The 27,463-nt window shown below is 41.0% G+C and overlaps 1 protein-coding gene across 4 annotated transcripts in view; it reads left to right on the top strand.

The window, feature by feature from the left end:
* ARID1B (AT-rich interaction domain 1B) overlaps positions 1 to 27,463 on the top strand; it is a 343,106-nt gene that overhangs the window by 90,819 nt on the left and 224,824 nt on the right. For all 4 annotated transcript variants that reach the window (XM_074144442.1, XM_074144445.1, XM_074144443.1 and 1 more), the window contains one exon: positions 15,869 to 15,979. In XM_074144442.1, coding sequence (XP_074000543.1) covers positions 15,869 to 15,979 — 111 coding nt within the window. The remainder of the gene's footprint in view (positions 1 to 15,868; positions 15,980 to 27,463) is intronic.

The following is a 27,463-nucleotide window of genomic DNA, read 5'->3' as shown; positions in this document are numbered from 1 at the left end:
TATTTTCTTTATTTCCCTTGTAGAATTGTGTCAGTCTACCTGTTTTGGATATTGTCAAGCTGAAAGTGGTGTTTATTCTGGATGGATGATGGACTTTTTCTTGCCACCCGTTTCCTTTTATGTAAAACCCCGTAGTGTGATGCACTGATATTCTTTTATGGGGAGAAGACCGATATGAAATTTTATATAGATAAAGTTTTAGTTTTTGCTCTTTTAGACATAATGTGAGCGAGCTTCTTCAGTCAAGTATAACTCCTAGTGTTGTGCCTTGGAATTGGTACTTGTGTTCATTTCTCACCTATTGTGGAAATGTGAACCCATTGCTCCTTTTCCTTGACTCACTTGAATTCAAGATGTGATCTTGTCAATAAAAGTAAAATAATAGATACAATAATAAGTAGATAAAATTAATTTCTGGGACTGCTCTGGTGACTTGTGACTTTCCATTCTTCTAATATGCATAGAGGGGAAGGAGGAGGGTGGGGTTTGTTTAGATCTTTGTTGAGTACGTGGTGTCAGAAAGTTTCATAGCAGGTGATCTGATAGGAATACTGGCATAGTTTGCTGTAGAGCCACACTGTAAGCCAGCGTCAGACATCCCCTCTTCATATCAGGAGCCTGCTGTGTAAAACCCGTTAAAGGAAGAGCTTTGTTTTAAGCAAAATTATTGCAGTAGCAAATTCATTGATCATGAGGTATTGCCAGTAGATGTAGGTATCGCCTTGTTTTGTTTTATTTTATTTTTTTTAAACTTCTTTTTGCCTTTACTGCTCTTCAAAAGAGAAGAGAAAGATGTGCGACACTACTACAACGTTGCCCTTGGCAGGGTTTTTCATCTTGAAATGGCATATAGATGAATAAATGCTTCAGTTGTTTTTGCAGTTTTAAATCTTTTGCCATGAGTAGAAGTGATATTTTGCTCAAGAATGTCATGTAATTGCAAACTTAAACTGTCATCATTAAACACTATTTTGTTAAGATAGTGTGATGTATATTTTGGGCTATTATGCTTTCCAACTGGCTTTTAAACAGCCATGTTTATGTATTTTCTTGTTTTATGTAGCATGTGTTCATATGTATCAAGAGAGGATCGTGCCTTTGAGGTTTAATGTGCTATTTTATGAGTTGGGACCGTATCACTTTTTGACAGATGAAATGGATCTGCAAAATAATTATGGTCTTACTCTTAGTTAAACAAAAATAGTTATTTTATTCTACACCTGCTTCTGCTATCCTGAAGTCATCTTTTTTTTTTTTTTGTTTTAAGTATTCCTGGAAGCTCTCTGCTTGCCGGTTTCCAGAGTAGTGTGGGGTTGTGCTGATGCCTTTTCTCACGTGCAGGCATGAGACTAAAAGGGCAAAAAAGCGTGGCAGGTCCTTGAGGTGGGACAAGTGAGTGCACTTCTCTGGGGCTTCGTCCTTCTGATTAACTCTGTGTACAAGGAGACTCTGCGTGTGTGTTTTTGCACCATTCCTGTGTGGTTACCATCGTTTCTTTTAAATGCCTTAAAGGAGCAGTCAGGTAGTTCAGGCTCAGTCTTTAACCTGCTTTTATTTAAAAGGAGATAATGTTTTATAAACAGGCAAATAAACAGGACTCCCTCACTGTCAGGTTTTATTAAAATGTTCTGAAAGCTGGCAAAAACCTTGTTCCCCCCCCCCCGGTATAATACCTTACCTATTGATAAGACGTACTGATCATGATGAGATTTATTTCAACCCAAGTTGTCATAGGACAAATAGAGTAGAATAACTAGTGTTTTTTTTTTTCCAAAGGGTGGGTCAAAGCGATAAATGCAGTTCAGGCCAGTAAGAATTTGTGAAGGGTTTCAGTAATCCCATGTAGGAAGGCATCCAAATCACACTGAGGTGGGACCCGTCTCTGGTCATACCTGGGTTGATCTCTGTGGGCAGAGGGTTTAGGACCACTTCTCCTCCCGCAAGGGGCTGTGGCTCCTCTCCAGTTACCCAAACTGGGATCAATGGAGGCCATAAACTTCAGATTTGTTCCTGAACTGGTGATGGTGGTTTGAACTAGACCCAGTTGCAAGCCTGAGACGACGATGAGAATGTTCTTGTGCAGACATCTGTTTCTAGCATTGAGTCAGCACAAGGTAGGACAGATAAAACATTGCCCAATTTGAAACAGTCTTTGAAAATGTGAACAAAATGTGAAACTAATTAATCTGTTTTCATGTCCAAGCTGTATGACTGTCATGAAAACAGAACAAATTGTATTGTGGCAAAATGCATCAAATTATTAAAGTGATTTTTGGTACAATGAGGATGAAGTCTTGTTTTTAAATTCAGTGAGAGCTGCGAAAGGTCTTTTAACAGTGTAATAAGCAGCATGTTAATTAGCATTGTCAAGCTGTTTTGGGGTGTAATACTGTACAAAAATACTGTTGTTGTAAGTTAGGAGTAGTGTTACATGGAAATACCAAATTCGTTAGTAAGTGATAGAGACAATCCTCAGTGAGTCCAAATTTAAGTTTTATACCTCAAGACAATTATTCTTTTTAATAAAATCTTCAGTTACTGGAGTTACTAAAACTGGCACAGAATTAGCAGTGAACTGTACTGTGGTTTAGTCTTAACTCCTGCAGAATTTAATTTAAATGTCTTTTAGAATATATGGGTCCTTGCAAGTAACATATAGCTGCCCATGGCTTGGAGTTGTAATAAAAATCCTTCGTCCTTCTGTCCTTTTTACTCTTGTGTCTCTAATCATCTACCATTAGATGAGTGGTTGCACTTAATATTTGTTGTGTTACGAACCACAGGAAATCTGGGAAAGAACAAGCTTGGAGGTTAATCTGACATTTGCTGCCAGGCATATAGGAAAGCATTCTTTGTGGAAGTTGGCTATTACAGTTATATGAGAACTCATAATCAAATTTAATGTTCAGAAGAGATTGTTGCCTGCCATCGTTGGCAGCGGCTGACACCGCTGCTTGGTGTGTACCATAAATCCCTCATGGCTTCTGTCGTCTCAGCAGCAGAGGTGCCTGGTGCCCAGTGTATATTCACGCTGTCTTGAAAAGCTGGGCTTGTTTTTAGCTTAGAAGGAATTATTTTCTTTCCAGGGCAGAGTGGTACAAGGGAGAAGTGATTTCTTTAAACTATTCAAACCCAAATTCATGGCACTAAGAAGTTTTGCTGCTGATGGGTGCTTGTTGGTTGGCTTTTGGAAACACCATGACGTCAGTCCTGGCTTCTAGACAAGCCACCAGTGACCAGTACCTCTGAAAGGCAGTTGTCACCTTACCTTGCTGAACATTGAAGTGATTTAAAAACAAACAACTCTTGAAATACTTAGGAACTGTACTGATCCTGTACATAAAACCAATTTATCCTTTTTGAGCCTTTCTTAAGCGCACGGTGTTACATTCAGAAAGGGCAAATGAGGGTTGAACCTGTGTAGGTTCAGTGAACGCTTAACTGATTGAAGTCTTTGCCAGTTAGATTTCGGCTTTTATAAAAAGTCTTATTTCATAATCAGATGCTGCTATGATAGCAAATAAGTGTTAAGCATATGGCTGTTTATCTGTGTGGCAGAGGTTACTTACTCAGCTCAGGAGTTCAGTGAAACCGTGACTCCTGTTGTGCTACATCTCCTCCCAGTAGTGGGAATAGCTGATTATTGTCCATTTGGGGGATGCTCTGTTTGCTCAGCATTGCTTATATCATTCCAGGAAAAGCATCGAATCTTTCTCTTTTTCCCCCTCAGTGATTTATATCTGTATTTATAAGATTATAATAGGTGCTAGCTTGTCAGACTTGGAGAATGATCTTCCAGAGCCAAGTAGCTGGGAGGAATAGAGTCAGGCAGAAAAAGCAGGGATAATTGTCTGTAAACTCGCACCTGAGCACGAACACAAAATTGAGGGCATCGCACGGAGCAGGACTCATAGGAGCACAGGCTTATTTTTGCTGAGGGCATGTTGGCCAAACCCAAAAAAACGGGATTCAGATTTTGAGAAGACTTTCTCAGCCCTGTTGTTTTAAAGCAAGCATTTACAGACATGGTGATGGTTTTAACCAAATAAAAATCAACTCCAGTCTATTAGGTCTTGAAGCCTTTAAATTTAGCATGTATAATTACCCCTTACGCATATCTGTCTTTGTAGTAGCTTGGATTTAAGTGATATTACCGGTAAAGAAGTAGTATTTTTATCTTGCAAAGTGGTGCTGCTGTTGATATGTAGCAAGCTCGTTCATGCTTCTGGTTTATAATCTTGCAAGGGGCTGTCAGTGAAAGTATTTGTTTGCCTCCGGTTTGTCTTTAACAATTGTATGGCACCTTCAATTTAAAGTTCCCTCGTTGTAGTTAAAACATTTTCCCAGTCTGTGCCGCCTTTCGCTGTGTTCATCTGTTAATTCAGTTTTCTGCCGAAAGCAAGGCTTTTCCGTTGGCGGTTTGAAGGAGGAATTTTGAAGGTCAGCTCTCTTCTCCCGAGAAAGCAGCAAGTGCACCTCTTCAGGCATCTGCTGCTGACGGGGCTTTGATGGAATCCGGCCGGATGGTCGGAGGAGATGGGTCAGAGCAGGCTGCAAACCTGTCTGGCAGGAATGCTCCCGACCACCTGTACCCCGCTGGGTTTTTAATTTTTATTCCCCTGGTTTTGCATCGTTCTAAGCCTAGTAGACATATCGCAGCTCTCGTGCCTGTAAGGTGAACGATGCAGAAGGGCCTGAGCCCTGATGAATTGTTTTATGTACTGAAATGTTTTAGTTTGCACACGGTGTCATAAAGAAACTCTGGCAATAAGAGCCTCCTTTCAGCTAAATTGGAAAGAGAGAAAGTCTGGGGGGAAAAGAGAGGTCCTATTTTGCTCCTTTATTTTTAAATGGTCAGTTACTGTGTAAAATCTATCATGGATTTAGTATGTTATGCTTAGAGAAAAACCTTTTTCATGAGTTTAGAAATACAGTAAGATACATGTGTTCAAATGTATTTCTCAAAGTTCTCAAATCAGTGGTTTGGCTTTGATCCACAAAGTATTCTTATTGTTGTTGTTATGATGATGGTATTTAAAGTTTCTAAATTCTGATTTCTGTCAGTATTTAAATCACAGAAGGTTAATTAAAGCAGTTCTCTATTTTGCGATTACTTGGGAATATTAACCTCACAAAGCCTGCATTAAATCAGTGAAGTGATAGAATTGCACTTGCTTTATAAAATAACTCTACAAGAGCAAAGACAAAGCCATTTATAGTTCAGTGCCATTAATTGCTTGGCATTTAGATATTAGCGTAAGAGTCTATTAATTAACTTGATAGTAAAACTGTTGGAATACAGGCTGATAAAAACTATTTTGTTTCAGGAGATTAGTGATCATAACCGCTGTTGTTCCCTTTACCACTCTCCTTATTACTCAGTGATTATTTTATTCTACTGTTATTCTAAGAGCAGAATTAATATCCCAGAAAAAAATTAATCCATACCTTTGAAATTTAGCAGTAAGTTAAACAGAATAGTGAGTTTATCAAAGGATACCTGATCACGTAGTAGTCTTTCACTTCATGATCCATTAGTCTGGCTGTTCATAGACACTTGTCTACACAAATGTTTTAGAATATAAATGCACACATCCTGTTTTAAGAAAAATTTTAAAATGCAAATAGTGTAGTACTGTGAATTAAGTGATAAAGTTGTAAAGTCTGAAAAGCACTAATAAATCTGAGTGGTAGTGGTTTTTTTGTTTGTTTTCTGGTGTGGTTTTTTTTTTTTTTTTGTTCTGTGTGAGCAGTATATATTCCAAATTTTAGTGGTCTTGTAAATTGCACCTCATAGCCACTTTCAATGCAGCAGTATTCTCTCATGGCCTTTAAATTAACACACATTATTTTCCTCAGAGGTAGGGAAAATAAGTTTGTTAATATTTCCTGGCATAAAATTTACCACTGTATTTTTTTGGCTGCCCATATTTTCTTTAATAATTGAAGATATTCAGGGTATATATATTTAGTTCTATTTTCTGTATTTTGAATTGGGATTTTGTTGTTAAGACAATGTATTATCTGAATGTAGGTCAGCGTATATTTTGCATGTATTCATTATCCTTTCCAGTATTTCCCTTTTACTGCATTTCTTTCCTACTGTAGTAGGATTTAGAATAGATTTTGGAGCGTGGAGCTGAAATCTTACAGGGTGTTTTAGGTGTTGCAACCAGATATAGACAACAAAGAATTAAATAGCAAATCAAAGTGAATACGCTACCACTTAAAAAACAAGTTTGCTGGTACATGTTGACAAAACTACTTGTTGTTTTTGTTGTGGGAGAGAGAACAACTTGGTGAGTTGTCCCTCGATAAATCAAGCTCTGCAAGAGCACAGCCTCTCTCTTCACGTCTTCCTCGTGCTTTTCCCCGATTGCCGAGTGCCCATCTTAGGTATCTTCCACATGCATATTTTTAGGTAGAAAATTAAATAACTAGCTATATGTGTTTGGGATTTGGGTGTCTGCCTACAGAACTCAGAAAGAGTATGCTCCTTCAGCCTCACAAAAAAAGGAGAGGTTTATTGTAGCTTTATTACCTAGCAATCCTTTACCAACTTTTAATGAAAGTCCCTGTTTTTAAGTTGCTGTATTAAAGAGTAGTCAGTGGTCTGGTCTCAGAGTTCTAAGTTTTCATCACTTCTTTCACTTGTTCTCCACGCCCCTTACGCCCTCCTCTTGCACTCCCAACACCAGCTCGGTTGGGAATACTTTTTTTTTAAAAAAGTCATGGTTGTGGTGATAGTGGTGAAGATTTCCCCACCTTAGAGATGAACGAAATTGTTTGCTGCTGTTGGTTTAAACTGTTGCATTGTGAAGTCCATTGAATTGCTTCTGGTGCTGCTGGGTGCTCCCTTCTGTAAATTATTGTTCTCTTTCTGTAAATTATTGTTCTCTTTCCACTTCTTGGACTAAGATATTTTTCCACGTGGTGGCTGGATTTAAAGATTGTTGTGCAGATATTGTGTGTCTTCACAGACTGCAGAGAGAGAGAGGATGGTAGCGCAGCTCATTCTCTACCTCCGGTAGCCCCTAAGATAACACGCTAGCCTTCTCACATAGGGAAAAATTAAGTTAACCAAAACAGTAGAGTCCAGCTGTGAAAACCTTCTTTACTAAAATTATTACAGTCGTCTTTGCATCTCAACTTCAGTTCCTTCTCCTATGATTCTGCTGTTGGAAAAAATAGTAGGTAAACATCGTTTCAATCATTTAAGAGACCTTCATGCTGGAGTATTAGGGAATAAGTTAACAGGTGTCACTGGACTGTGATATAAATGTTGTCTATAATGTAACACAGCTTTATATTAGAAGTGGGGGAAGAAACAAACCCACAAAACAAACCTCACCAGTCTGGGGTTTTTTACGCGACCTCAGTAATGTTTTGGGTGTTGCTTGCAACCCTTCCTGGCAGATTTGCGGGTTTTCACGAGCCTTTAGATGCTGAAGTCCCGGCTTTTACCCCAAAGCGCAGTTGCAGAACGTGCCCCCAAGAAAACGCCAAAGAAATACTTCCCGGTCTCCGGCGAGGAAGTCTTGTCCTTGGGTACCTCGCTCGATTAGCCCAGAGGCAGCAGCTGCTCTGGGTGCAGCTTTTCTCTTTATTCTGTAAGCTGGCTTCGGGCTGGCGGCTGGGCTGTAAGCTGCGGGCAGCGCTCTGACCTCCTTTCTGCCAGCCGGCTAGCCCTACGCCTTGGGCCAGCTGCCTGGGCGACCAGGCTACCGTCCGCCGGGGCACGGAGCCCCCCCCAGCTCCCCGCTTCCGCAGCGGCCGCCTTGAAAGAACGGGTGGGTTTTACCTCCTGCCCCTCGCCTGCGTTTTTGAGCTCCGTTTTGGGAGCACAGAGCTGTTTCGCATCTGGGGTTTGCTGAAGAGATGCCTTCCTCCCGGGCTCTTAGGAAGGACTAGTTTGGCAGGGCAAGGACGCTGGATGGCACAAAATCTGTAAGTCAGCACATTAACGTGGTAGTCTGTCCCGAGTGACTATAAAGAATATGACATGTAAAAACTGCCAGGGCTCGCTGTTTCTTTTTTTTTTTTTTTCTATTTTTTAAATATAGCTTTGTCAGTGAAAGGATGGGCAGGGAGAGGAAGGAGTGGGTGTAGAATATGAAAGCATGGTTGGGCTGCACAGCCTTGTGCATTTATATATATTTTTTTTTTTTGGCAAAGTCCAAAAAGCTCTATAAACATGGGAAAATTCATGGAAATAAAATGCTTATTTTACCCCTTATTTCCAAGTTATATTTCTCAGGTTACCTCTTCAGGTTCTCTCTCATCTCTTCGTTCACACTGGAACTTTACATCTGTAGAACAAAGAAACTACCTTTTTTGCCTGTAAATGAAGAACTGACAGCTGTTTATCAGGCTGTGCAACATGCAACAGTCACATTTTCATACGAACATCAAACTCACCTATATTTTTTTCATGTGGCGTGTTACAAGTATGAGGGAAGAAAACTAGAAGAAATGTCTTGTTTCTGATTAAATCCACTATTGATATGCTCTGTGATCCATGGAATGCAATAGCGGCGGAAAGAGAATAGCAAGATAAGGGTTTCTGAGAATGATTTCATCTCGGAGCTCTTCCTGCATCACTTGTTTAACGTGGCTCCTGGAGGCCATATAGACGAGACACATGTACAAATGGATTAGAGCGTTTAGGAAGAGAGACCCTTCTCTCTCGTTAGTTGGCTCAGATTACCCGATAGGTGACTAGACGCTATGCTGTCCAAACAGACAATGTTCTTCCTGTAAGATGGGGGCTTTTTCTGACCCTATCTGCATTTTAAATGCTTTTGGTGTATTCTGCAGTGGAAAACCTTAGTTAGTATCCATAGTTTGAGTTTCTAATAACTTCCTGAGAGTTTTTAATAGACTGAGCCTCAATAATATATTTGCTTATCTCAATCTTTTGCATCAACTGCTGGCTGCTACGTGAAGTATTTCCCTCTCCTTTCTCCCCCTGCCCCAGTGTCTTAAGTCTTAACTTTGTTGTCATTCTGTGATAATTGGGATCCTGAAGGGAAAAAATGGTGTTCCCACTATAGGTTTGTTTGGGTATTTTTTTTTTTTTTAAATTAGCTTAAAAAAGAGATCTGGGAGATAGTAAGTTTTTGAATGAAACTGCAGATGTCTTTGGAAGGGAAGGTAAGAAGATGAGATGTCTTACTGACATTGACTGCTCCACGGCTGAGGCATCCAAACTGGCAGGTTTTCCAGAGTTTTCCAGGTACGTGGTAGGATTTTTCTCTGAGGAGTTAGGTATGATTTTTGGATGAATTATCTCCTTTTGGAAAAGGAAAGCTTTTGGCACTTCTCTGAAGCGCTTCACTCCCTGGAAATTAACTTGGTAAGGCAAAGGCCTACCTGTATCATCTTTGTTTCTGAGGGCACAATCCTGCCCTGGCTTGAATGCGGGGAAATGATAACCACCTGAAAGAAGAGCAATCACTGCTGGCCAGCCCCGCTGAAGCAACAGTCAACAAAACGGCATCAGCATGTTGAGGTAGATGCCAGCCCATTGCTTGCTGTACTTCACTGACAGCTGCTTTCCTTGTCTCCATTCAGGTTTCCCTGGTGGTGGTAGGGGGTTGGCTTGAAATGGTTTACATGTTCTGGTTATGAGCAAGGTTTATTCACTTCATCACGTAAACACAGCCTAGCACGTTGAAGGGGATTACCAGACTGCACTGGTAATCCACCCCCGGTGGTTAGCACTCTCTTCTTTTTTGTTGGCGTAATAAGTGCTGAGACCTACCAAATAATTTTCTCCTGCAATCACCTGTTCCGTCCGCGCAGCAGAGACTTGCTTGCTGGTTTGTGCACAATGCTCTCCAGCTGCAAGATACCAATTTCCTTTTCTTCAAGGCTTCAGGGGGTTTTGTTTGTTTTGTTTTGTTTTGGTTTTTTTCCATTTCTGACTCATAAAATTCAAGACATATATATGCATTTCTTCTTGACCTAGGATCTTCTGCAGGAGTCCGTCTACATCCTGCAGGACCTCTGCAGACCATCTGCTCAGGATTCAAGGAGACCTCTCTGCCCTTTTTTCCTTAGTGGATCGTTCCCCTCCCCACAGGCCTGTTGGCTGCTTGTGTGAGGCTCAGCGTTGCCCATGCCCCCGGGCATAACGTTTTTTTCCTGAGTGCAGCCTTCCCTACAGTATTCCTCTAACAGGTTGGCTGTGCTTTGTTGTCAGTTTTCTGCTTCCAGAGAGTGTATAACTTGGGAGGTGACGTGTTAGGTGTTGGGGTTGGGCTAGAAGTTGGCTGTACAGGGATATGTCACCATTCCGGTAAGTAGTTTGCGGAGGCTTTGGGTTTGGTTTTTTGTGTAGCTTTTTACTGCAGAAGGTGGAAAGAGTGTATGTATTTACCTACACAGAACGAACAGATACTTGGCTAAGTGATAACAAGGAATGTCCTTCTATAGCCCTTAACTTACCACTTGCCTCCTTTCTGTTCCGTAGTATTCCTTCAGAGATGAGCAAAATAATCCTGTATAGCAGGGCCATGCGCGCCTCTTGGCTGCTGCCCTGGGTCCTTGCTCCTTTTCTCAAGTGGTCTGGGAAAACAGAATTAACATTTGCTTTCAATTTTGCTGTTGTCACATTGCTGTAGATTTCACTGGTCTCACACTTCAAGTCTTCTAAGGATCAACCAACTGAATCAAGAACATGAGCTAAAATAGTTTTTAATGAGTTTTTCAAATTGAAGTCTAGTATATTATTTTCCATAAATTATTTTCCTTCTATTTAACCATCATGGTACTTATCTTCCTGGGTGGTCATGTTATCCCTCTGAAATTTGCTGCAGCAGAAGCGGATGAAGCATGAACGATATTTCTCACCCAGCCCTTCTTTAAATGTGGTTTCCCCTAAACATGAATGTTTTCACTAAGCTTTCATTTTCCATTAAAAATAATTTAAACTATTTAATAATTAGATTTTATCTTCAGTAGAACTTAAACGTGCATTTCATCTACATGGTTTCGAGCATTATCAGCACTATGTTCATTCAGGTTTGTAGAGAACATGTGAAAGTGGACAGACTTGCTTGTTTTAAACTAGGTCCAGCTAGAGAATGAAAGCGTGACAGTAATTAGCATTGCACATCAGGGAAAAGGCTGTCTGTCTGTGGCCTGCTCCACAGTGGTCGCAGTGCAGCTGGCTTGGGCTTCAGGTTGGTGGGGCTGGGCTCGTGGCCATCGAAGGAGTGGAGTTTCCTCCTCCTCTCTGCTCACTCAATCCTTCCCAAGGCCAGTTCTGCTCAGTAATCCATGATAAAGCTGGGGAGAAAGGCTTTACTTTTCTGGCAAGCTTTAAGTTGCACCATTCCTGTGTCCAGTTCTGGACTCCCCAGTTCAAGAAGGACAGGGAACTGTGGAGAGGGTACAGCAAAGGGCTACAAAGATGATAAGGGGCCTGGAACATCTCTCTTATGAGGAAAGGCTGAGGGACTTGGGTCTTAGTCTGGAGAAGAGAAGACTGATGGGGGGATCTGATCAATGCCTATAAATACTTAAAGGGAGGGTGTCAAGAGGATGGGGCTGGTCTCTTTTCAGTGGTGCCCAGTGACAGGACAAGAGGAAATGGGCACAAACTTGAATAGAAGAAGTTCCATCTAAACATGAGGAGGAACTTCTTCACTTTGAGGGTGGCAGAGCACTGGAACAGGCTGCCCAGTGAGGTGGTGGAGTCTCCATCTCTGGAGACATTCAAAACCCGCCTGCACATGTCCCTGTGCAACCTGCTCCAGATGGACCTGCTTTGGCAGGGAGGTTGGACTAGATGATCTCGAGGTCCCTTCCAACCCCATATCATTCTGTGATTTCACGAAGTGGTCTAAGAAGGACCACTAACACATACTAAGGGGGGCACCTGCATGTCCGTGTCCCAAGTGCAAGAACTGGGGGAGGCAGGAACAAGGAGCCTTTGACTTTCTTGCAGGCTGGTGCATTGGCTCACTCGGTCGCTTTAAACCTCTGTGTCAGTGAAATCCCACGCCAGAATTAGAGACTTTAAAAGTTTGTAAGATGAACACGGCAACAGAGAATAAGAGAAGAAAACACCCTGTTTCCTCCCTTACTCCTCAGACTACACAAATCTTGAGCTCCATGTACCACAACTCGCAGAGCAAGCTAAAACTGTATGTGAACAGGAGGCAAATAACTAATCCTGGCTCTGTGGATAATAAGCAATTGGTTGTTGTTATTATTATTACCCAAATATAATCATTGTATATGGATTGATTTCTGAACAGCTTACCCAATACATAGGCTCTAGGCTGTGTATATGTAGGCATAGTCCCCTTGTTTTTTTGTCTACTTGTTTTACAGTATAAATGTGTTTTGAAAAGTCTGAAAAGTCTAAACTTCAGCTATTTTGAGCATATGTTTATGACTTGCTGATTGTTTGTCCCTGTGCCTTTTCTAAAATCTGATGGGGGAAACCCTGCTTTTAGTTATTTTACAACTTTGTTGACAGTTTGTGCTATAACAGCTATGATATGATTGGGTTTGTGCCAAGTTGGGAAGTTCTGAGTGGAAACTTGTAGCCTTCTGTTTATAAAAGCCTGGGTTTCTCTCTTTTAAACACATGCTCTTCTTCTAGGGGAAGAAGGATTTTCTGTGATTCATAAAAAATCATAAGCTTTGCTTTGAAAGCTGATGTCATTGATGGATAAAGTATTGGGAGTGAAAAGAAAAAAATTAGGGATGCCAGGAGAAGATTGAGCCCCACTATCGATGGGGGACTCCTCAGCCATGACTGTAGCACAACACGTGGTACCGTGTTCCTCTTCCCCCTTATGTTCCCTCTGCTCAGTCCCCGATCCGTCCATCCCTAGATGCTAGAAAGAAAAATGACCTTTCAAAACTGAAAGTGAGAATTGCAGATTCCATGCATTTCTTCAGTGACGGACAGTTTACCCTAAAACTTCTGTTCTTATTTATCTCTCCAAATCTGTTGTATCTGTTCTTTAATATGCTGTACGTTAACAAAATTTCCTAATGCACAACTGAAGGAAGGCAGCAGGGATTTTTCACTCCACTGTTTTCAGTGAAAATGATACTAAGCAGTATTTTGGTCATGAAGCCAACCACTTAGTGAAATATGCTATTATTTAATCCTCATTATGTTTAGTATATAAATGGACTTTTTATTGGACAATGCATATGTATAAACACATAAAATTACACACACAGCCCCATGCATATTTCATCTGGGAGATTCCCATGCCTGCAACTTACTGAGAGCAAATGGATTCTTCACTTCTCAAGAGCCGCTTTCCAAGTTTCCAGTGATCCAAGTTTCTGAACGGCTTTATGGAGAATATAAGAAAGAGTATGTGATCTCAGTCCCATTTGGAGTGCACAGGTATCTGCATCGTAACAAACACAGATGCCCACAGTATTTGTTTCCAAACCTCATCTAGAATCGAGCAAATGGATTTGATTTTTCTGCAGTCAGAAAGGAAAGCACTATGAAAACAGTGCATTTACAACGACAAAGGGTGTCGTATCTGGGGTTTGTAATGTGCTCTTCAGTGTGTAGAAAGACATTTCAGACAGAGTTTTCAAATACCCAGGTAAAAGTAAATGCCATTCAACATGGAGTATTTCTCATGAGAAAGCATCTCTGGCTCTTCTCTCTACCGCTCTGATCCCCCTGGAAATTTCAGGAGGAAGCGAGGTTAAAATCTTGCAAGCATGTGGGAAAACCCACGCTTTGTACTCTGTAAGGAATTAATGACTCTTGATTTTTTTTTTTTTTTTTTTTTCAAAATATAAAACATGTTTTGCTTCCTAGCAAAATCCTATAGTGTCTGTTTGGGAAAAGGAACAATTGTTGTACTTCTAAAATGACGTCTCCTAAATTGAATATTCCATTTAGCCTTTTTCACCACTCTTGGTATTTCTGGCTGTGGGGTTTTTTTTGTTGTTGTTGTTGTTTTGACAAGTGATTCTTATTTGGTGTATTTTTTTTAAAGAATTAGGGAAGAAGAGAGAAGAACGCTGAGCTGGAAGTTGAAATCTGGGGTTGCTGGGTTTGTTACAGATGCCTGGGCAGCGACAGCCCCTGGTGTGCGTGTACGCGCGCGCGCGTTTTTAAATAAAAAGGAAAGCAGAGGTTTGCTCATTTGTTTGCCTATTGTGAAGCTGTCCTGCACCTTTCTGCTCCTTTGTGCTGGGGTGAAGGCCGCTGAATGGAGGCCTTGTGCCATTTGTTGATTTTAAACCTCCCTGTTAATCCACAGGAACCTGCTGGTGTGCGCAGCAGGAGAGCTGTGTGACAAGTGGAAATCTGGGCGGGGGGGGAGTGCGGGGGGTCACAGGGGATAATAATCATTCAGCCATCAGCCTTTGTCACCCTTAAGCCTAATTGTTACCCTCTGCTGGTAACCACATTGAAGTGCTGGCCTTTTAAGTGTTTCTTGATTTTTTTTTTTTCCTTGGCACGGGCTTAGGAGAGGATCGTTTATTGCTGGGTTTACATCATATGGGATTTGCTGAGGTTTGTTTTATTAGCCCCGCTGAATTTTCTGCATCCCTTAAAATAGTTCGGGAGAGTCCAGAGTGATGGAAGGGAATGGGAAACAGTGTGGTGCTTAACGAATTCCCCTCTGTCAGGAGCTGGGCTAAAAGCAGAGACTTTAAAGCTCTCCTGCTCTGCCAGGGGCCTGGGGGCGAGCGGTGGCTGGTGATGGGGAGACTGGGCTGTTCTGACAGCAGCAGCAAGGTTGACGGTCAGGCTGCGGTGGGGTGGGACAGAGGACAAGCTTCCCCTTCCCCTTTTGCCCCCCCCCGGGGCACCTGCCTTGCTTTCAGATACGTGGAAGGTGTGAGGGTGGCTGGAGCAAACTGAACCGGTGGTAAACTCGGGAGGGGGAGAGAAGAGAAGAGAATTAAACCATTTGAAAACAACAAAGAAAAACCTTTAAGGTGGGATATCTTTCCTAGCAAGCAGGAACTGGTTCTTCAACTTTCCCTGCCAGTTACACATGCTGAAGTCGGTATTGCACTTTCTGTTGTGTTCCTGGAAGAAGTTAGTGTAGAAGCTGTGACAGTAGCTGAAATGAAGCCTGAATCTAAGGCTTTGCGATGGGCAAGTATCTGTAGGTGTGACACGAGCCTGTGTTGTGGGATGGTTGATGTCGGGGGGAGGTTGGTTGTTCTCTCCTCCCACCCCTGTGTGGTGGGTGTTGTGTTGAGGCCGTTACCTAAGACCGCTTGGGCTCGTACAGGGAGGAGAATCCCCAGGTTGCTGGTACAGGCTTTGGAGCTACTCTCGATGGAAGGTACTTTTCCTTCTAACCCGTCGAGCACGAGGTGCCCGCAGGAGATGCGGCCGACGCGCTGTGTGCTACGACCTGATAGCCCGTGCCTGAAAGTTGTGCCAGCAGTAGTGATGGTAAATCCAGGGTTGTTACGGGAGTCTGATTACACAGCGTGATTACAATCTTACTTTCAAGTCAGTCTTCCACCTGGCTCAGTATTTCATCAGCAGGCTTGAGAATACTTCTCCGAGTAGGATGTATGTTTTGACCACTTTGGGCTTGCTACTCTTTTACAGTAAAAAGGGGGTCGTTTATTCAGCAGGTTTGTTTTCGTGTGTTTCCCCGTGTTCCGGTGGTATGATTCCTTGTTAGCCTGTCGCTCCGCTCCTCGGATTTCTTTATGAACAGCACAGGTCAGGGTGGTACATGCATAGACTTGGTGCTTCCATCAAGAAGGTTTAACTAGTAAAAATTTCTGATCAAAACAACCATCAGCACTCAGCTGTTGTATTTTCACCCTTCTGTGATGCGGATTTAATTGTAATTACTGAGTCAGGCTAATAATTCTGTTACAACTGTTGTTGCAGGACATGTCTCAGGAAGGCTATGGAACCAGATCTCAACCCCCTATGGCCCCAGGAAAGCCTAACCACGAAGACTTGAATCTAATCCAGCAGGAAAGACCATCGAGCTTACCAGTAAGAAACTATAACATTTGTTTTGGTATTTTGAAATGAAAGCACTTTACGTGGTGGTATTTTGTTATTCTAGGATGAGCAGATGAGAAATATTGAAAAAAGAAATATTAAACGAGGTTGATCACAAACTGGTTTTAAAAATACGGTGAGAACAGGTTGTATATGAGTGGACTTAGCTTAGGCTTGTTCTGGTTCAAAATAGCACTATTTATGCACATGTGTATTTATGCATGTTTTGTGCATGTGCACATGTGTATTTGCATAGAGGAAACGGATTGATTTTTTTTAGCCTTAGGAATTCCATACTTGCATAAAACAATCTGGTGAGGAAGAGGCTTTTTTTTTTCTGTGCCCTTTTCGAAGGATTTCAGTAGATTCTGGTTTAGAATACTGCCACCAAGGAGTTATTTGCTCCAAACCTGGAGCTTCAGTAATGAGTTTGACATGTTAATTTTGCTGCTGTCTATCACTGCAGAAATGCAGAAGTGGGAACGGTACTTGGGCTAGGCTGATCTTTTGGTTAGGAGAGTATTTTGGACTAACATTTTTTAGTTTTTCTGAGCTTTGTGCATTCTGCTGTGGGGGAAACAGCACAAATTAATATACTTTACAAAAACAGTGCAGCTCCTTGCATTTTTGAAGGTCTTATTTCATTGTAATGGGTAAAGTACTCCTTGGCCTTGTCTCCGTGTGCCCCGTTGGTTTGGGGATTTTCTTGTTTGTTGCTAGTAAAACAGCATGAATTTAAGACAACTGGAATATGTTCAGCTTAAATGATGAAAACTATGTGACCTCTGGCTTGGAATAATGTGTCATAAATATACAGGATATTTCCTGCAGTTCACTGGGTATGTACTCATTTCCAGTTAGCAGAGGGATCTCTCTGAAGAGTTTACCTTATCAAGACACCAAATGTATTTGTGAAATCTGGTAGTACGTTGTATATTTTGCCTCTGGCACACGGCACTATTGTCAGCCCCTAAAAATAGGGCAATAAACATCTTCATAGCATTTAATAGTTATATTTTGTTGGCACCTAGGAGAGTATATGTGCCACAAATTCTTTACATGGCTTTTGAAATGTGCGTGTCTCAGGAGCAGCTATGGAACCTGGTGTGAGAAGAGAGATCTGTTTGCTTTGAACTGGTATTAATTTGACAATTTTTCAGGAAACGTTTTTGAAAAGACTAATTTCTCTGAACAGGTCTCAAGAATGAATGCTGGCAATTACCTTAAAAATAGTAGCTACTGTGGACATTGAACTGTTTTGGCAACAACTACCTACTTTAAAAAGCAGCAGTATTAAAAGGGACTTTTTACCTCCCAGTTTTTCATGAACAGTGTTTGTCAGGGTGGAGAGAAGTAAAGTTATTTATCAACTAATGTTCTACTAATTTGCCTGTGGTTTCTCTTAAACAATTGTCCTACTTTTAATCCATGCCCTGTCCTACCTCCTCCATCATGATATCTAAGCAGAGTATTGGGTATTATCTGTGTCCCTGAGTGTTTGATATATTTAGTAGCTCATTATTATTCTAGGTATGAGTAAGCTGGTAGTATTAACAGTGAATGTTAACCATTTTGGCCACATACCTTATATTCTAAGTTGGTCCCAAATGCTGTTATTGAGACAATTTATTACTGAAGAGCTTTGATACATAACCAGAGAGCACTTTGTATCGCAGAATCATAGAATGGTTTGAGCTGACTCAAAAGCCCTGCTGTATTATCATTTTGTATTTTATTTTGGTTTGGATTTTTTTTGTGGGTTTTTTGTTTGATTGGTTTTTTTGTTGGTTTGGTTTTTCAAATTTTAAAACAACTACGACACTTCATATGTGGCGACAATGGTTTTTGGTTGTTTTTTTTTTTTAGTAGTGTGAGCAAACTTCCCATCATCTTACCTCCAAGGAAAATATCTTAGAAATTAGGAACAATACATATATTCAAACTACAGTGAACAAGATAAATGATTTAATATAACTCTCTTTGGGGTATGGATGGCTTGACCATATAAACCACCATGGGGTGGTTTCTTTTTCCCTGGGGCAAGAGAATTCTGTATTAAGTTTTGGATTGCTTATTGAAACTTATGATCACTATGCCTTGTTTAGTATTCCTAGTGATAGTGTCATTTTGGGATGCTAAATATGGCTCTTTAAGCTTGTTTTCAAAATAATGCTGTTCTTGAGAGTAGCCAGTAAGTCGTCTTTGTACAGTGAAGCTTGAAATGATAGCAGTGGTGTTACGCTTTTAATAAAATTTGGTTATGTTTTGTTTCATGGTATTCTGGTATTTATACAATTTGCCCGTTATCTTTTTATTTCTTAAGGGCATTGTGTAAAATCACAGCAGCTACATAGCGAGCTTATACAAGTGTCTAAAGACAACAAAAGAGATGTAATACTAAATGGTGAATGGTGTTCTCTGATGTGGCTTTGAAAAAAAAAAAAGTCTCCCTTTGATGGATTCGAAGAGGAGCCGGCCACTTTCTGCGGCACTGAATGCTGGCTTGTGTCATCCTTTGGGGGAGTTTTTTCAGCAGGTTTGTGTCACAGTAAGCACAGCTAAACAGCTCAATAGTTGTTCCGTTTCCTTCACACATTGTATATAAAAGTCCTGGCATGAATGTTCCCATAAAGTTCAAAGCAGACAAATTTGTAATGTGGCTTGGTAACAAATGGCTACAAACAAAATATGGCTTTATTAGCGACTTCTAATGGCCTGTCAGATTCTATACAATGCTGGCTTTCCTTCTCCTGACTGCTCTGCTATCTGGAGGGTTTGACCTGTGGGTCTCTGACCGTGTGGAGTCACTGAGAGCCCAAATGAAAAGTTGCACAGAACAGCGCTCCAAGCACTTTTGTTGGGGTCACAATTAGAAGAAAATCTCAAGCTTTTGAGAAAACATGGGAGTTGGGCACTCTGTGAAGGAAAGGAAGTCATAAACAGAAACTGTTGCCTATTAGAGTGCAGGAATAGAGGGGGAGAAGCCTGAATGACACTGTCTGGAGAACGACGACTACGGAATATTTTTAGCGAGACTTAAGAGATAATAGCAAAATACACATTTCTGCTATTGTGAGAAAGCTAGAGCAGATTTACAGGAAAAAGCTTCCAAATGATATATCTGCAAATTTGTTGTTGCAGTAAAGGAGCTTGTGTCAGCAGTAGGCTGTGTGTGTTTGTGAAGACTAATCCTTTATTTTGTCTTTAATGAGTAATTTTGTAAATGTTCATGTTGGATTGTGTCGATAGAATGAAGAGCAGAAAACATGAATTATTTTTTTTTTTTATTGGCATGAGTATGAAAGTAATTTCAGATGGACATTGGTTGTTTTGCTATTACTTTATTTTGTTTTAATAAGGTCATTTTTTGCCCGGTGTCAGGTGCGCTTTTTTGAGGTGTGAGGTCAAATGGTGTACCCAGGGTTGCCATGCTTTTGGAACACAGGTTTCGGCTAATTTTTTCTTGTTGGAACCTGCAGGTAAAGTTCTGTGGCTGCTTGCGGCGTTGTAAGCCAGGGCGGCTGCAGTCCTGCCATGTTGTCCCGCAGCGTGCCAGCTGGGCCATCCCATCTCCTCCACTGTCACCCCTGGGACTGGCCAGCGGGTTTGACGTGGGGAACGAAACCGGCTGAGAAATAATCACTCTTTATTGCTGGGTTATTTTTTGACTGAATCACTGCGCAATCGCGTGGGCATCAGTGGTACCTCAGAAGAGGAGATGGGAAGCAGTAGCCGTAATGGGAAAGAGGAAGGTGGGGACTACTGCAGCTTTGATTTTAGCCACATCCTAAAAGACTCTATGGTCTTGCTGGAAGGGTTTAAGGCTCTCATCCTGTCAACAGACAGAAGCACTGCTTTTTGTAAGGTAAGCTTTCTGCTGGTTTGCGTCCCTGAGTCATTTAATGCAGTCAGTGAGTGCAGGCCCAGAGGCGTGAGCGTGCAGGGCTGGAGGCTGCAGGCAAGGTGGGCTTGTGGTAGCCCTCAGCTGCGTCGGCGTGAGCCATAGGGAAATCATGGCCCAAGTCTTGGAGCTTGGCTCAGGTTCATCTTGTGCCTACTGGGGGTTATGGAGTTGGAGGGGGAAGGTTGTCTATGGAGTTGAGGGGATCAGTGCTTTACTAGGTCACTGAGAATTCTGAGTTCGTGGATTAATTCTGTGACATCACTTATTCATTGGGTCTTTTCATGGCGGCAGAGCAATTTCTATCCAAAAAAAATAGTAGCCAGCAATGGAGGTGGAATGCCACTTGTATCTTGTGCAGTGCTGTGACCTCAGAAGTTTGTGGTTCTACAACGTCTATAGTTGTATGAGCTTCAGTGTTGGGTAGATCTCAAATAATACATACGGTTGCTTGGACAGACAAACTTTTTAAGATGCCAGTTGCCCTGTTTCATTATGCTTGGTACTGTGGAAAACGGTACTTCAGCAATCCCTTCCTGATTTTATTAACTGCTTCACAGTTCTGTTTTACCTCATTTTAACGAGCCTCTAAAGGATGTTTTGAGTCCTGGACAGTCATTCTTCTGGTCGAAACACCTTTTTCCTTGTAGGAGGAGGCTACTAAATTAGACTTCAGAGGACCTCTGTTGAGAACTGGTAGTGAACTAAACCCAAGACTAGATATACTTGGCTCATGGAACAACATCGTTTCAGATGCATCTCGATAGGCGCAGTCTGTGATGAAAATACATGGGATGGTTTGGGAGTCCACATTCCCTGTCTCACTTCTAGAACATGAAGTAGCTTAGAAAGTCATCCTGAGCAACAGCGCTCCCTGAACAAATGCCTTTAATGGCTGAAGTCTTAATAGACCAGGAAAACAGTTCCTAGTATAATTGGAGAAACTGTGCTTGAGAGTTAGTAAGAGATACCTCTTCTTTTCTCAGAGCTTAAACTACTGGGATGAGGGACTCTGGTGACATTTATACAGAGCTTAGTCCACTAAGCCCTGATCATGAGCGGGGTTGTGGGCGCTACCATAATGTAAATATTAATTACCACTGTAGCCCCTCTAGTAAGGAAAAATCAGTACTAAAAGAGAGGTAGTGCAGCAACCCTCTATTTTTTTGTAATCGTTGTTGGATTCTTTGCAGGTAGGGAAAGTAGAAAGCTTGATCTAAATTTCAAGTGTTATCTTAAAAATCCAGAGTATTAATTCTGATTTGAGAAAGGAGGAGGAAAAAAAAATAAAAATCTGTAAATGGATTCTCAGTAATTCTTGGGAGGCAAATGCAATTGCCAGTTGATAGATGCATGAACAGCACATGATAGCAATTTTGACCTGTAGTTATTCGCTTCTGTTCATGCCTCCATCTGAAAATAACTGTTTGGGAGTACGTTAAACCATGAACAAGAAGGAAACATGAGTATGTAATACTTGTGAATTAAATTTTCCATTGTTTTTACATCAAGTAGGATAAGACTGGTGTGCCTCTTTCCCACTTTCCTTTCTTTTTTCTGCAATGTTGTAAAATAACTGAATGATCTTGTTTTCCTTTGTTTGGGTCAAGAAATTTTAGCTGAAAATTGTTACTCTGTGAAAGAAGATTATTGACTCAACAAGCCTTCAATTTTCAGTGAATAACACTCCCACCCTCTAGCTTCAGGAACATGTGGTGCATGCATTCTATTTTAAAGTACAGACTGTAATTTAAAACTGAGGCAGTTTGATGCCCCACTGAACTTTGTTTAAGCCTGGAATAAAAGGAAAAAAGCTTCAAGTTGCAAAGAAGTGACTGAGCTTTCTCAAAGGCTTTTCTTAGCCATTATGCACAGAGTTGGAAAAAGTTGCTATTTTTTTCCAAGTAATTTTAATTCTTGATCTCAAGTACAGTTGCTAGTTTGGTTTTGTTCTTCTTCTCGCCATTCCGTGTAATAAACCTGTAGCTAGAACAAGTTCTGTACAACACACGTGTACAGAGATATGGAGTATATGTATTGGTGCGTTTCTGAGGTGCAAAACACGCGCTGTTGGTGGTGCTGGTGGATGTACAGATTCCATACGTGTTCCCGTGTCGGTCAGAATCCAGTGCGAGCCACAGCAGTGCCGCTACATCGCTGATGTTTTTTGGGAGGTGAACCTATGCTTTGTGTGTGTCTTGGCCCCCTCGGTGCTCATGCACCTTGTACGTTTAACTGCAGTGGAGCCAGGATGTCATGTAGGTGATGGAACTGATTCATTGTCCGAGAGTCAACTTGTATGTTCAGTTTAAGTCCTGTTTTGGGCGAAAAGTGCAATTAAAGTAGTGCAGAGCAGCCCTGCGTGTATGTTGTCCGTGTTGGGTTAAACTGAAACATTGAAACCAAAATTATTTATTCTTGAATTACATATTCTTGCTATTAAAATTTGTAATGTGAAGAGAAGGTCCTGTTGTTATTCATTTGTATTCTGCACTTTACAGGATTACTTGGCTTTGCTAGATAGGTTGATCATATTTATTTAAAAACAGTGTTAGGTTGTTACTGAAGTATAAAAACTCATTTCAGCAAGTACTGTAAAAAAGATACTTGGCTATTCCATCCCCTTTTCCGTTTTCAAAATACTTTACAGTGTTTACAATATCCCTGTAATAACAAAATTACTAATTTAGCATCTGAGAAAATTTACAAATGCAAAAAGAAATATTTAGTCTGACCTCTGCATGAAACTGATGTGGGAAACCTGCTGTGAGGGATTATAGATCCCAGTAGTGGTTAAGGTTGCAAAAACTTGTATTTAAATAGGCCAATGTTGTCCTAAGTGGAATATTAAAGTATTAGTACCTTTTTTTCTGCAATATTTTTTGAAGCCGTGAGGAGTTGCGTCAACATACTTTATACCTCCGAATACCAGGACGGTATTCGTGTTGGTTCAAGGATTCAATAAACTAGATTTTATTCGGGTAGCTCAAGCTCTCCCTTCCCCAGAGGCTGCTGCCCCCCTTGCCGGGGCGACTGGACGGTCCTTGTGGTAGCTCCTGAACCGCCGAGGCTTGCAGATTGAAGTGAGAGGCAAGCTGAAAGCCCCCAAGGTTACCTGAAGATGCAAGGCCATGAACTGTGGTAGCGCCAGTGCCTCTGCGTGCGTGGCTGGGATGTACCTGCTGCAGGGGCAGTAACTGTCCTTTTCAGCTGCCTAAATTTCCAAGTCAGCGCCTTTAGGTTCTGCACCTGGGAATCTCCAGTCTAAAATGGCAGGGTTTTTTCAAATTTGGGGATCATTTTCATTTTTTGAACATTTCACACGATGTGTGTACACATACATAGTGCGCATAAAAGCATGCATGCTTTTATCTACTTGGTTATTTGTAAATTTTGAGTTGATAGCATACTATAAATTCCAAAGCTTAACATATTCACCAGTGCATGTCTTTGTTCATGCCTGTGTGAACACTGGGATTACGACGCAGAAAGTAAGACAAAAGAGCATTACTCACTTGAATACCATTTCAGGAAGTACCTGAGACACTGTAAATGTTCTTTCTTTTATTTTTACCACAAGTATTTTTTTTCCAGAATGACTCCTTTACTTGTGCTCGCCGACCGTTGTGAAGTGTGACCTCAGCTTCCTAACTTTGACTAAACACGGTAACTCATTCTGACCAGCAGCATCTCAAGTCTTAACAGTAGATGCCTTTTATTTTTCTTACACCATCCGCTCCTGTTTGCTGGGAATGTGTTGGCTTCTGCTGCTAGTGTTGCAGCTTTCATGTTTTTTTAAAAAAAAAAAAAAAAAAAAAAAAAAAGAAAAAAGGAAGAAGTTACCAGTCTTTGATGTGAAGCTCACTTCTGAGTGCTGCTGGTCAGCCTGCGGTTTCTGTGTAAGCAGATGTTTGTGCAGTCACGGTCAATAGTGTTAAGATTGGGCCGGGTTTCACAGCGCTTTGTCCGGTTGTTTATGGCATACCCATAATTGCTGGGGATTTTAGGTACCATCATAGTGCAAAAAGGAAGTGCTTGTAATGCGTTATTTGTTTTGTAGTGCTACACTGGAATCCTGATAAAGTCAGTCCTGTGGTCTGTGAGACTATTCACATGTTGTGCTTCATTTTTTTTTTTTTTAAGTTTGAAATGGGTTTTTTAAATTTCTCTCAAATGTGTTTTCACGAAACCTAATGATGAAACCTAATGTCCTGTAAGACTTAAGCCTCTGAAACCTTCCTCCCTTTGCTGGAGCCATACATCTTAGAGTCACGATAAAGTTTTCCCTTGAAAACAGCGATTCATGGTGGCTTTCTATAGAATCTGTGCTATATTGTGCTGTGTATGAGAAGCGCTTCTGAAGCGTGTTATGTGTAAATAGGCTTTCATTATCAATTTTCCTTCCAAAAAAAAAAAGTAGATACACACAAACTATAGATGAGAGAGGTTTCTGCATTTGTATTTGGAAGGCACTATACTTTAACTTACTGCGTCGGTTTTCCTTAACGTCACGCGGATTATTCTGTGCCGTATCCCACACAATTCCAAACACAGTTCTCCTCCCACAGGACGTTATAAAGGGGGTCCACTTTGAATCCACAATGTAATTTCAGGGGATGAAGCATCATAGTGTGTTGAAATCAAGATAGAAAAGCTGATAACATCAGGGAAAGGCTACTCTGTTCCCAGTGTTTATGCTTTTGATCTCTTTCCTTCCATGCAAACAATTGCAGATGACCCTTTTAATCATCTCAACCTGTGAAATGAGACTTATTGTGCTAAATTAGAATTAGGCCCTGAATTTTGAGGCACGTTTGAATAATTGCGTTAGTATAGGAAAGGATACCGTTCTGGATCATTTATTTCACATCCTAGTCAAGTGGCATGAATTGATAACTGAATGCGTGGTATTGGGTTTGGTTGTTGGGGTGGTTTTTTTTCCCTTCAAGGCGGAAATTCGCTTAATAGTTTATCTTCCAGCATACTAGCGAAGTTATCATTTTGGGAAGTAATATAAAGATAAGCATACTCAAGAGTTTGTATATGTTTGCATATAGTGAGGTTTAGTAAGGTTTGCTGAATACACAAAGCTTGTCTCATGCCACAGCAGAAGGTGTGTACACACTCACGTGTGCATTTGTAGTATCACAGATGATTAATTTTCCCAACGCGCTTTGCACAAAAGGTAATGAAAGAGCTCCAAAACATGAGTATTTTTGTTTCTTAAACTGCAAACTATACAATGGTCAGTGCTTGTTTTTGAAAAGTACAGAAATACAGGAACTGGAAGTGATCTGAGATTTTTAGATTGGCTTGTTAAAATCAAAATAATTTAGCAAGATTATATAGGTAGATGAAATGGTGTATGGATTAAGTACAGATAATGGCCCTAGTGAACTAATTCATTGTGGCACGGGATAACAGTTTGCATTACGTCTTATCTTTAGGTTTTAGACTTTTTTAGTGAACCGGAAGCCTTACCAGTTTTTTGTGTGATAGTGCAGTGGAGATGGAAGGAGAACTCCTGATTATCTCTTTCCCTTATTTAATTTACAGGCCATGTCAAGATTTTAATAATAGGGCTTAATGAAAGCTTCATAAAACCCTAATTTTTTCCATCCCGTTTATTGTACCATTAAACGCCTACACAAAAATAGGAAAAAAGTAAAGTTGTTCAGTGCAATTTTCAGCGCAGTTCTTCAGGATTTATTGAAACAAAGCTGTAAAATCTCAGAATCTGTGTTTGGGTTTTTTTAATAAGTAGCATCTCATAGTTGTGGCTTCATTTGGATTCTCTCATAGTCCATTTTCTCTCCATCTTCATTCCTTCCCTTTGTTTTGCTTGTGCCTTTAAAGAAGACTTAGGAGGAGTGTATATACACACCACTGGTGTTCCTAAATGACTGCTGGTTCTTCCTGCGTGGCTCGTTAAGACATTTTGCCCCATTGGAAATCAAAGTAACAGCCTTTTTGTTCCCATTCTGAGGTATGATGAAGTACAGGAATTTTTTTGGCTCTGGAATTCTCCGGCTGTTTCTGGCCAGAGGGTTATTCCGGTGCTTAGACCACAGCTCGGTGTGAGGGGGGCCTACAGTTGTCTTTCTCTCCTGTGAAGAAACAGAGGTCAGAAAGCGGATGGTATGAAATGCTGAGAAATGCACCCATGTATCCTTGCAAACATTTTAGCTCTTTTTGCTGGTTAGAACCAGTAATTTCTAGTGCCTGCTTTTTTATGCCTATATTCACAGTAGTACAGGTCACACTGAAGTCATTCCTGTAAATCCTTTACCTTATTTTTGCCAGAAAAACAAACTTTCCCCTCCTGTATAATAATTTTGATCGCTTGACCTCCATTTCCATGGAGATGTGATCAGAGGGCTATAGTCAGCTAGCCACGCAGGCTAAGAACTGTCTTTTGTCACTTACAGTGTGCAATGAAACTACAGATCTGAAAAGTAATTAAAGGACCTATAGACTGACACTTTTCTTTTTCCCCCACCACCCACAATCCATGAAAAATGTAACTTGGAATCAAAACATGTGATCAGCTATGCAAAGGGTTTTTTAAAAAATGTTTATTTAAAAGAAAAACCAAACAACAAAAAACCAACCTTCTTCTTTAGTCTATAACTTTTAAAATTATTACTTTTCCAGCAGTCTGACGTTTTGTATACCCTTCCACATATATTCAAATTTCCCACCGATTCCAGCGTACTTAGTTTAGACGACGTGGGTTCAGTTTTGTCAAAAGCTGAATGCTGTAGTCCGCAGAACTCATACATTCATGATTAAACAAATGTAGATTGGGCAGCTAACGCTCCTCCAAGTTCAGTCTGGGATTAGTGGTTTGGGGTCACGCACAGGATCCAGCTGGTGCTTGTGAGCAGTATGTACCTTCCAGTCTTACCAGGGTGAGTGACAAAACCTAATGGCAAGCGCTAGCCCACGCTGTGCTTTGGTCCGGGAGGACGGGGTTGAGGTGTGGTACTTCATGACCTGAAAAGAAGACAGGGAAGTGTCTCAATTTCTGCAGAACAGGGTTAGTTTTCCTTCAGACTAGGTAATAACCAAGTTATGGATGTAATGCTGTTTAGATTATATATATATATGTATATATTAACATTTAAAAAATATACATCAAGGTGTTGGGTTGTTGAAGGATCTGTCTTTCCTGCATCTCTTCTGTCTCCTCTCTGAGGGGCTCGCAGTGTAACCCAACTTTAGTAAACCGAAAGGGAGTATTTTACTTTTATCTTGGTTTCGGCACGCGGCTATGATGCTGTGAGGAACATGGCACCTGGGAGAAGAACTGCACTCCCCCCTGAAGATGCGTTGAAGCGGATTTAAAAAACAAAATGCATCTGAGCTGGAATTGTTGGTTTTCCTGGGTGCTGCGCTGCTGCTGGACAACAGGGCCTGCTCTGTGGATTGATTTTTAAGTGGATATTTTTGTCACACTTGATAAGGGCATATTGACGAGACAATGGCGTATAAGCTAAGTTAACGTTGTTTCTCCTGTAGTGCTCTTCATTGCCAGGATCTGCTGAGTGGCAAAACTTGAAAGTGAGCTTTCT

Source organism: Numenius arquata, chromosome 2 (assembly GCF_964106895.1).
Source record: "Numenius arquata chromosome 2, bNumArq3.hap1.1, whole genome shotgun sequence".
NCBI lineage: Eukaryota > Metazoa > Chordata > Aves > Charadriiformes > Scolopacidae > Numenius > Numenius arquata.
This window is presented reverse-complemented; position numbering and strand designations above follow the sequence as displayed.